Here is an 11,135-nt window from a genome sequence, read left to right as displayed (position 1 = left end):
TCACAAAATGAGCTTTGGATTACTTCTTCTGTTCAGCAAAACATGCTCAGGTACAATTGTACAGCATGTTGGGTAATTCCTTACTGCAATGTAGTAGGTGGAGCTCAAATGATGGACCAGATTCAGATGCTGTAACTCTACTGGCACATGGTTCATGTCAGGGAATTGAAGGAGATGCTTGCAATGCACCATTATTAAGAGAGAAGAGAGCGCTGTCTCAGAACAACAGGATGAGCTTTTTAATTAGAATCCAAAGGAGATTTTTGGAAGCTAAGTCAATCGAGTTCATCTATTTCACATTCCCAGAGGCAATTAATTCCTGTTCACTTTACTTGCCCAGAAAACTTTCCCAGAAGAGACCAAGGAATTCTGCACACATTAATGACCATGTTTCACCCCTCAAAATCAAAATATCTTGTGCTCTAATATGCTGTCACGACAAAACCCCATTTAGAAACCACAGTAAAGTTTCATACTTAAGACAGCAGGAGCTGAAATCGCAGCGCAGTGTCCCAGCCCAGAGGGGAAGCGGGGGACAGGGTCACATCCCCGGGGAGCACACGGCTCTGCAGACGCTCGGCAGCTCCTGGGCCGGCTCACCCTGCGCGCAGCCCAGCTGCAAACACCCTGCCGGCGGGACTGTGCGCTGGGGAGCAGGGGTGCGTGATGCAGCAGCGGATGGATAAAAACCAAGCAACATGCTCTATACGCAGTACAGATACTCGAGCTCTGTCCCAGGACATACCAACTGAAAAAGAAAAAATCCCAAACCCAGATGTCCAAAATCCACTCAGCACCACACCAGAGTACATAGTGATAACATGAAACACCTCACTGCACAACACCATAAGTACCAAATCAACCATCCCTCCCGTTTTTAGCATTGCCACCTGGAATTTGGGAATACATCCTAATACACCAGTTATAAGACCTCCCATTGATAGATACTATCTATGTTATTTGTACTGATGGTGAAGATGAACTGAGGGAATGGATGTGTGTAGGGCAGTCAGTCAGCAAGTGTACAGGCAACCTTATGCAACAATCTTTTAACTATTTTATTAAATGTGTTTCCTTTTCAGGGTAAGTTCAACATCTAATGCCAAAATCTCATCAAGAACTCAAATAGCTCAGTAGCCAGTTATCACCTGTTCAAATTAAAGTACTAACACAAGAAACAGACATACTATACACACCACTGAAATTTTCACACATACACACACACACACACTTATCAGCATCCTGTTTATATAAATTTATTTTCACAAATCAATTTCCTTTTTCCTCCTCTTCACATTTTCTGAAGGCACAAGACCCAAATAGGCAATGTAAAATGTGCTTCCTGTAGAAAAGTCTCAGTCTCCGAAGAGAACAGTTTGGCAAAAAAACTTTTGTTTAAAAACTGGAGTTCCAAAACGAGCCTTCAAACAGCATCAGAGAACACCACCAAGATTAAAAACCACTTGAGGCATCTGCACTTCTCATTTGCAACACACCACTTAACCTTTAATAAACCATGACTTTTTCAGGAAATTATAAAAGCAGAAGTAGTAAAAGCTCTTCTATTATTTTTTTTTAATCAAGTTTTAACGATGGGACAGAGTCTCTAAGCAAAGCTCCCAGAAAGAGCCAGACCACCATCTGGCTCCACTGCAGAGCAATGACAATTTACAAGAAACTAATATGTAACCAGCACTTTGAAATCAAATGCTAGGTTGACTCGGTAAAAGCTCCATTATAGCTATGAACACACAGCTGTACGTTTCCTCCCTCCTTGTACATAAATATACCCTCAGACACTTAGACAAAGAAGAAAAATAAATCATTTTATGCATTTTTCTGTGCTTCCCTGTTATGCCTGTTACCAATCAACGTCAAGAAATATCTTACATATCTTATGCATTGTTAGCACTATAGAATATAGATAATATATATAATTTTATTTTTGTTTTCACACATGCTAATGTTTCCAGTAAGATAAAAGTCTTTTAAAATCCTGCACATCTTGTCACGCTGTAGATCCACTTCTATTTGACAGTGACTCCTGGACATACATGTCAAGACAAAAATAAATACTGCTGTGATGGCAAACGTTTTAAAACTCTTAGGACACTAATACAGTGGCACTTGAAAGACTTTTTAAATACAACAAAAAAGACAATAGTTAAATAGAAATCTGCTTTAACATAGCCATAAAACCTGCACCGCACTTGTAAAATCTGTACTTGTTTCTGCAAGAGCAGCTCCTAATCTTTGAACATGTCAAATGTTGGACTCCAGCCCTCCACTCATACACTTATAAAAGTCCACATTGCTATTTTAAGCAAGCATCCCCTCCAGCTGTATATAAGCAACATTGTAATTCCCAAACAACTGAGGTAATTATAAAAATGAATATCATTTATTGTTTGGTTGAGTTGTTTTTACTATCATGTCTGAACATTTGCTTTCATACAAAAGTCTGATTTTCAGCATTACGCTTTGCAAGGGCATCCCCTCCGCATCAAGGGAGATAAAGATGTGTTAGAAATTGTGCAAGAGTTTTTGTTACCATCTTCGAATGCACAAGAACTCCATAAACAAGATTTTGGTACAGAACTACTGCCTGGCATTTTAGAGCAAGGGGAAGGGGCTTCACACATATTTTCAGTTCCACTTTATTTATTTATTTTTAAATCGCATCTAACCCAATGGAGGGGTGGGGAGTCGGGGAAGAAAGAAAAGAAAAAAATCATCACATTATGGTATGTTACCCTTCAGCAGTCTCTGGAGGAAATCAAAAACCAGGCAGCTTTTCCCGGCTCCCTCCCCCACTCAAGCCGGCCGAACGGCTCCTCTCCCCAGCGGGGCTCAGCTGCCCCCGAGGGCGGCTGGTGGGCACCCACTGCCCCGTCACAGCCGCGGTTTCCTGAGCAACGTTCGGCTGAGGTCCCTCACCTCTTCGGGGCTGTCGACCCTCTCGTAGCCCAGCAGGGCCATGGGCTGGTGGCAGTACTCTTCAACCTGCTTGATCTGCTGGTAGCTGAGCGCAGTCCTCCAGGCGCTCAGCGCCTGGGTGGCGTTCCTGGCAGACACCACGAAGGGCTTGGAGGAGTAACCGGGGCCACTGGTCATGTTGAGGGTGAACTTCTCCATCTCCGGGCTGACCGCCAGGTTGACGAAGCCGTACACCTGCCGCAGGGTCTTGATGGGCTCAACCACCAGGTCCTCGTAGCGCACAGCCATGTAGTTGCCCTGGAGCCAGTCAGGGGGGTGCAGAGCAGTCTGCAGGGTCTTGGCCATGCTGCTGCAGATGACCTCCATGGCACCCAGGGCATGGTAGTCCGAGCCACCCCCCCCCTCCTTCTTTGCACCCAGCTTGTGGCCAGCATCAAGGAAGGGCATGCGGTGGATGCGGGGGTCCCGGCTTCTCACCACCTGCAGGCTCTCCCGGATGAGGCCGTGCCGGGACTTGATGCGGGAACTGGCGACGGCGCGGGGGTCCCGCACCAGGTGGATGACTTTGAGGTCCAGGGTCGGGTCCTGCATGAGCGGGGCGAGGACAGCCAGGTCAAAGACGCGGACGCCCTTGATGACCAGAGTGCGATACTTGTGGCATTCCTCCTGGAAGCGGCTGAGGCGCTGCGGGGGACACTTCTTGCACACCCGGTCGTCCACCATGCCCACCACCTCCTTTCGGTAGGCCGGGCAGAGGGGCGAGGAGCAGATGACCTTGTTCGTGGCCGCCCCGAAGATGCCCAGCGTGGTGAGGTTCTTGCCGGCGCCCGCCGTGCTGTAGAGCTGGAAGACGGAGAGGTCGCAGCGGTACAGGGAGCTCAGCATGTCGCGGGCCGCCCCTTGCAGCGAGACGGCATCCCCGGGATACAGCTTCTGCCAGACGTGCCACACCGGCTCATAGAGGAAGAAGACCTCGGGGTTCTGGTTGAAGAGCTCTCCGAAGAAGGACGACCCCGAGCGCCAGGTGGTGAAGACATAGACCAGCTGCCGCCGGGCGCCCGCCGGACCGCGGCTCCCGGCCGGAGGCGGCGGGGGAGGCGGCGGGGGGCGATGGCGGGGGGCGGCCGGGGGCTCTCCGCAGCGCCGCGGCTCCCGCCGCCACTTGTACTCCAGCAGGTTGAGGGCGGCGAGGAGCAGCAGGAGCGCGTAGCCCAGGCACAGCGCCAGCGCCTTCCGCCGGCACACTTTCATGCTGGGCGGCGGCGGGGCCAACTGTTGCTCAGCGCCCCGGCGCCCGAGGGCCCGCAGCGGGCAGCAGGGCGCGCCACCCCCGGCGCCGTCTCCCGGCCGGCCCCCCGCGCCCGGCCCGCATGGCGCAGCCGCCGCGACGGCCCCGCCGCCCCCGCCCCGCCACTGCCCTAGTTAGCAGCCGCGCGGCCAGCCGCGCTTCCTCCGCGCCGCCATCGCCGAGCGGCCGCGGGCGCCGCCGCAGCCCAGCTCACAGCGGCCGGCGGGGTGAGGCGGCGCCGCGCTCCGCTCCGCCCCGCACCGCGGCCGCGGGGGCGGGAGCAAGGGGCGGCGGGCGGGAAGGGCGGGCAGGGCGCTGCGCCGAGCCGCCAGCGCGCATGGCGCCCCCGCGCCGCAGCGGGGACAGCCGCGGTCACCGCCACCGCCGCCGCGCAGGGACCCGCCGCGGAGGTGCGGCCCGAAATGGCGGCGCCCCGCCCCGCGCTCTCCATTGGCGGCCGCCGCGGTCGCTCTCCCCGCCGTCCCGCGCCCGCCGCGGTGCCCGCCGAGCCCGCTGCGCCCCGCGGCGGCGGAGGGGCCGGGGCCCCGGGGCAGCCGGGGCCTCGGGGCAGCCGCAGCCCCGCGCCGGCAGCGGCCTGCAGCGCTGCCCCCGCCTCGTCACCTCCCGCCCGCGGGGAGAGCCTGGAATAGACAAGGTGCCCCTGGTATTGTTAACTTGGTACTTGGAGGAACTCGGATTTCTAAAGGGTCCTCTAAGAATGTCTCCAAAGCCATAAAAAACTGCAACTGGATCATCCTGGTACAGCTCAGACAGAAACGTACCTTCAGTTCTTAAGAATATTTTTACAACCGCTACAAATAGCCGGTCCCTTTGCAATCCGGAGGTGCCTGTCGGTCCCCCCGAGCTGGCGCGGCTCGGGCGGTGGGGCGGTGTGTGCGGCGGGGCTTCCCCGCACCGCGGCTGCAGCCGGGGCTGCGGTTTGCGGACTGCGAGCCCGAGCGGCCGGTAACTCAGCGCCAGGGTGAGTTTTCTGTTGCGAACAAGCGAGAAGATGGTCGACCCCATCCCCACGGCCACGGGTCACCCCCCAGGTCCCCGGCCCTGCGTTCGCTCGGTGAGAACCGAGCGCAGACGCTGCCACGGCCCCAGTCGCGCTCCCGACTCGGCAGCTGGCGGTGAACCCAGAGACCCGCTGCCACGGAGTGGTTATCACGTACTAGAAGGAGTTGTTCATGACTTCTGTGGTTTATAGCCGCAGCGGTGCATAAAGTGTAGCGCAAGCAGCGGTACAGCTCCAGGCAGCACCGGCGCTTTGAAGACACACATCCCCAGAACGCACCCGGGCACGGCCCGAGCTGAATCCGGAGGGACAGCACATTTGTGGAACCACCACCGGGCTTTGGGCAATGCCCGCGGATTCCGATCTGTCGAGGCATTTTCTCAAAACTTCCCCCATTTCCCCAGGGAAGATCAGAGCAGACGCAGGGGTGACCACGAGTTACAGAAGCTTTCCCTTGCTTTCTTTAGCCAACAGCTCTCACATCCTTGTAGCCTTTCTCATCATCCATAGGAGACACATATACAGCCCACCCCCTATAGGGCAGGTGATAGATTTGAGCTGTACCTGGCTCAGACACGGTCTCATCTCTCCAGGATGGATGACATTGACAAAAGGTTTTGCTGGAACATTTGTTTTCTGAAGGCACAGATCTGACACTATAGCAACACACTTTTACACTCATACAGTGGGCAAAACACAAATTCATCTGGTGTTTGCCTTATCTGGTGGAAGAGCTGAATGTGTAAACAATATTTATTGCCCCTATTAAAAGGATTTCTGTACTCCTCCTAGATTTTCAACCAAGACAGTAACAGTCAAGTTGCCTGTATGGAAAAGCTTGTGAGACCCTTCCAGCCCCAAAGAGTGAGACTCTTCTCCGCTTGCCCCTCCAAGCGACGAAGCTTTGCAGGGCTGAGGGGCGCAGGGGTGACCCCCGGTTTGAGACGCTGTGCCACCCCAGCTGCTGTCCTGCAGCAGATGCAGCCAAACCACAGGAACAAGGGAGGGGACTCGTTTCACAAGCTGCCCACAGTATTCAAATGTTACTGTGACTTTTCATATAGAAGTAACTTAGTGGTTGTTTTACACTTCTGCTACTAACATTTGGGAAAAATCCATATTTCATTAAACAATGAGAAGGAAAGGGAAGCTGTTTTTTACCTACACTGCTCCAGAGGAAGCATTTAAAGTCATATTCTGCAAAAATAATTTGTATTTAGTGGGCAAAATACATTCAAAGTTTAAACTTGATGAGTATAAAACAATTGAGGTGTAACTTTTGAAACACAGTATATAATGAAAAAAGATATACCTCTGAAGCACCTTGCAGCATGAAACTCTTGCAGTTATTTTATTCCTTAGTCCTAATCCTTGAGTTTTTATACACTGCTTATATCGCTTTTATAAAGGCATGGATTAAATATTTATTTGGCTTCACATGCTCACTGAAGATGAAGTGACCTTCACCCAGCTAAAATGTTTGGTTTTGGAATGGTCTTTAATAGCATCAATTAAGCTATATTAAATTATGAATAACAACAGCAGTACTGAGACACCACAGTTCATAAAACAGGATCCCCATCAATATTGTACTGCAGCACTAACGCAATAACGGACAGACTACAGGGAGCAAAACCAATTTATAGCAGTGAAAAATCATTAAAATAGCATGAAGTTCAAATTAATCCCTTCTTTCCATTTCACTTGGTTGAATACAGGTATGAAATTTTGTAAAACAAACAAAACAAAAAAAAACTACAAAGCTATCTCCAGTTCTTACAAAATTTAAAATTTAGCATGCTATAAATAAATACAAGCAAACATGAACTGCAAGTGTAACAGTTGAAATGGTGAAACTAATCAGCAAACCCAAACGTTAAAAGCTGTAATTGGATTCTGCACCTTCCCTGCTGTTCCGCTGCAGTTACATCTCTCTGAATCAGAGAGAGTTTGAGCACTGGCAGTAACCCGGCCATCGATACCCTGCTCCACCTCTACCTAGGAAAACATGGGTCCGAGCAGATCTTTAATTTGACCTACACGCTGCAAAATGACATCTTATTTTTCAGAACTGGAGTTACATATATATTTATTCTGTGCAGGTGGACTCAAGCACCCATGCAGAACCCGACTGAAATCAGTCAGGTTCAGCGCAGCTGCAATATTCGCTCCTCTCGGAACAAGTTTCAGACCGGGTAGTCAAGTTATCTCTTTAAGCAACTCAATATCAATGAATTTTTAATAAGTTTATATGGAGAAGATTTATGCAGACAACTTTAAACCCACACCGGGTTTTTGGGTTTTCGTTTTGATTTGGTTTTTGTTTGTTTGCTTTAACCGTTTACACATCTGATGGAAAGTATTACAAAGACAGACAGCAAAACACCAGATCACTGGCTCTGCAGATCTGTTGAAGCTGAGACACACTGTTTCGGGCCATTATCATTGTGTACAAAGAACTCTCCTTAAAGGGATTCTGAATTTTACTTTTTCTTCTGCAGATCGGGATTTAAAGTACTTGCTGATCTTCTAGAATAGGAGCTGCTGGCTGTCAGCCCTGTGGGATGGCACGGCTGTGTGTGCGACCACAGCAATGGCCTCTAACAGTAATTTTAACTCTAAAAAGCAGCTGAAAAGTTCATACACACTCCTCAAGTTTAAAAGACAGATCTGTAAAAACGTACAGAGATTGTACCAATGAATCAATCATCTATTGCCAAGTGCCAACAAAAGTCATCATCAGGCAGCTGGCAGTTCAGAACTTCTCTTGCTTTTTACAATGAAGGAAGAAAAATATATATGTAGCCTATCATAGATTTAAAAAAATAAAATAAAATAATGTGATGGGGCAGGGTTTTGTAACAATATGTCCAGGGGACAAGATCCTCACCAAGGAGGACTCTGGTAACTCACCCCACTTGCAGAACTACTTCCGTGATTTTTTTAAGCCTGAGGGAAGCTGTAAAAACTACCATGAAATAGAGCCCCAGGTCAGTGAAATACTTCAGTACTAGCTCATGGGCTTAAATACTACTGTAGCCAATTTAAAACTGAATTAAAATCAGCACCATAGTGACAGAGCTGTTTTATACCTGTTGCAATAATTTCTAAGGTAAAGTGTTCCGCCCAGTCTCTCGAAGCCAGTGCAGAGCGCAGGCAGGAGGTGTCTCAGCAGGCGGCCCAGGCTCTGCAGGGTCTTACCATCTTGGCTGTGTGCAAAACCAAAAGAGTAAAAGCTTAAGTGGTAAGAGCCACACTTAGGTGTGTGAAAGAGGAACATTCCGCAGCTGTACAGATACAGCCCTTCACAAATTTTTTCAGATACTTCAGCGTATATTTTCCACCATCTATTTTACTTCACGCCAGTCTAATTTAGGCTTACCAGTTTCAGTGTACTAGACTGCTTATGTCAAACAACAAAACTTTCCTCAAGAAGTAAAATTCAACCTCAAAAAATAAAGCTAAAATCCCCTCAACATTTATTTACAGGCCAGCTTCAATTTTTAAACATTACATCTTGTTTGCTTTGATAGAGCAGAAAATAATGCATCTTTTCCTGTATGGGCTGCTGCACACTGCAACCCAGTCACCCCATTTACCCCAAACTCTATAGCAAGCGATGTATAATGTAAGGAGTAAGCAACTGTGATTAAAATTCCCCAATTTCAACTATGAGGAAAAAACTCATTGTATGCATTTAAAGCTTAAATATTTGATGTTACATTTTAGTATTTTATATTTATTATATCTATATATTAACTATATACAATTTTTACATGTAATATTTAGAAAACCCAAATCCTGACTAGTTGAATGATTTCTTCCCGTCCCAAAGTGACACCACCCCAGCCAGAACTCTCCTAGATTTTCCACCCTTGCCTTCTTTCGTTTAAGTGATGGGGCAAAAGGTTTGATCGGTCCTTACCGGAGCACCTCCTGACTTGATTTTATTTTTTATGCTTTAAGACTTGCCTTTCTCACGTTCACAAGGACGGACTGGGCACAAGATGAAGAAACTCTTCCTAAAGTCCAACATCAGCAAGACCTTTTATCTTAAACCAAATTGTTTTTGGATGAAAGATGGAGGGTTTTGCTATTACATACACCTAACGTGTGATAAGTTCTGGGTGTTGATTAAAAACTCCTGTATATAGCCTAATCTATGCAGGATAAATATAGATGCTGAATTCTTCAAACACTGCTCAAAAGCTATATTCTTAAAACTAAAGCACAAGTTATAGATTGCAAAATGTGAATAAAATCTGTATAAAATTGAGTAGCTGTCTAAACCTGGAGATGTATGCATTTGTTTACAACGGTTATTTTGGTATCACCACTAGAGATGGGTGAGAAAAACCTGCACAGTAGTATTTAGAATTGCAGATATTTCTATTTTGCACCCTTCCTTTTCGTACTGTGCATAACTCTCAACAGCTTATTCAAAGTCTCACACAGTAGTGGCAGCTGACTTCCCTCAAAACACACTACTTTCCAATAATGCTCAAGTCTTCAACAGTCATTTCGTTAGGAGAGCGGTGCAGCAATCTGCCTTCTAAAGCACCTGTTTCCTCTTGGATTTCCTTCTGAGCTGTGCGTGCAGAATCTGTGCTGCAGAAGCAGCTGGCACAGACCGAAATTAAACCAGCTTGTCTTAGAAATAAATAGCAAAGCGGACAATATATCTGTAGAAAGCTGTTGCCCCACTCCCCATTACTCCTTCACATTCACCTCCAGTTGCACAGAGGACATTTTCAAAAAGTTAATTTCAATAAATATTTTTACATTCCTGTTTGTGTAGCTGAAGGAATTCCAGAACTTTATGAATGTCCTGAGGACACTGCAGTGTAGTTAAGTCTCTGTTTGACTTTTATTAAAATTAGAAGTCTTTTCTCAACTGTTGTGTAACTGTTTTATGTCCTAAAGGAAATTAAGAGATTCTGCTTCTATAACCACGTACCTTAACACAATGGGCGATGTCCTGTTTCATGTCAAGAGCTTCCAAAACCCCTGGCAGGTCACATGGAAGAGCTACCTCAGCCACACACATCAGCTTATCTCTGAACTCCCTACAACCAACGCCACAGACCGGAGTTAGTTCATGTCTTAGTACCCTATCTTTTGTGTAAGAGAGTATTTTACAGGCAACTATGCAGCGAGCAGCCCATGGCTTGTTAATGAGGTTCTGGGCAGCACAGAGGTCACTGTTGACAGGAGAACAGCGGCAGCAATTACAGTTTGACACCACAGGCGGGATCCGCATCCACCAGCAGCAGAGCTGGCGAGGCCAGGGAACCGCTCTGAGCATAACACACACGAACAGCGCTCTCCTCCAGTTTGAAAATAAAACCATTTCTGGATATCGGCAAACTGACAGTTTGATTGTCACCATGTCATTTGGAAAACTTTCTGCATAAAATACAAAACCAAAAGCAAGTAAGACAAAAAAGTTAATGTGAAACTCCCGTTTCCTCTTTAAATAACCACAAACAGAAAACTTTCCAGCTCATGACAGAGTTACACAGTAAAACATCCCTGCACCAGATGAGACTTGAAAAATGACAAATGGAACAGGCTTACCTATAAAAACTGACTGCCCTGACAGAAGCAGGTGGAGGAAAAGTATGCAATTGTTTCAGACTTCTGCATCCTTTATGAGAACAATTCACACAGATGAAATTAAATCAGCGTTTTAGTTACAATTCTTAAGAGTGGCTTACTAGTGAGAAGAAGCAGCTACAGCAGCAGCATGAAAACAGTGGTATATTGGAAGTCTTGAAGTAGCTCATGCAGCAACGAGAAAAGAAATTTTCAAGTAGCACTATGAGCTGTTCTAATAAATGTTTATGAACTCAACAGCCTTATTCAGAAGTCAACTCTGAGACAATTTTC

General features: G+C 47.5%; 1 protein-coding gene across 1 annotated transcript; it reads right to left on the bottom strand.

Annotated features, from left to right (window-relative positions):
* Positions 1-1,034: 1,034 nt before the first annotated feature.
* CHST2 (carbohydrate sulfotransferase 2) lies at positions 1,035-4,445 on the bottom strand. The gene has a single exon (XM_065844442.2). It carries the CDS (start codon positions 4,186-4,188, stop codon positions 2,893-2,895), a length of 1,296 nt encoding a protein of 431 aa, XP_065700514.1. The 5' UTR covers positions 4,189-4,445; the 3' UTR covers positions 1,035-2,892.
* Positions 4,446-11,135: the final 6,690 nt, after the last annotated feature.

Source organism: Patagioenas fasciata, chromosome 9, assembly GCF_037038585.1.
Source record: "Patagioenas fasciata isolate bPatFas1 chromosome 9, bPatFas1.hap1, whole genome shotgun sequence".
NCBI lineage: Eukaryota > Metazoa > Chordata > Aves > Columbiformes > Columbidae > Patagioenas > Patagioenas fasciata.
The sequence above is the reverse complement of the archived record's forward strand: the minus strand, read 5'-3'. Positions and strand labels throughout refer to the sequence as shown.

Coding starts and splice junctions, on each gene's coding strand:
- CHST2 (XM_065844442.2), bottom strand. CDS start 4,188: ATGAAAGTGTGCCGGCGGAAGGCGCTGGCGCTGTGCCTGGGCTACGCG.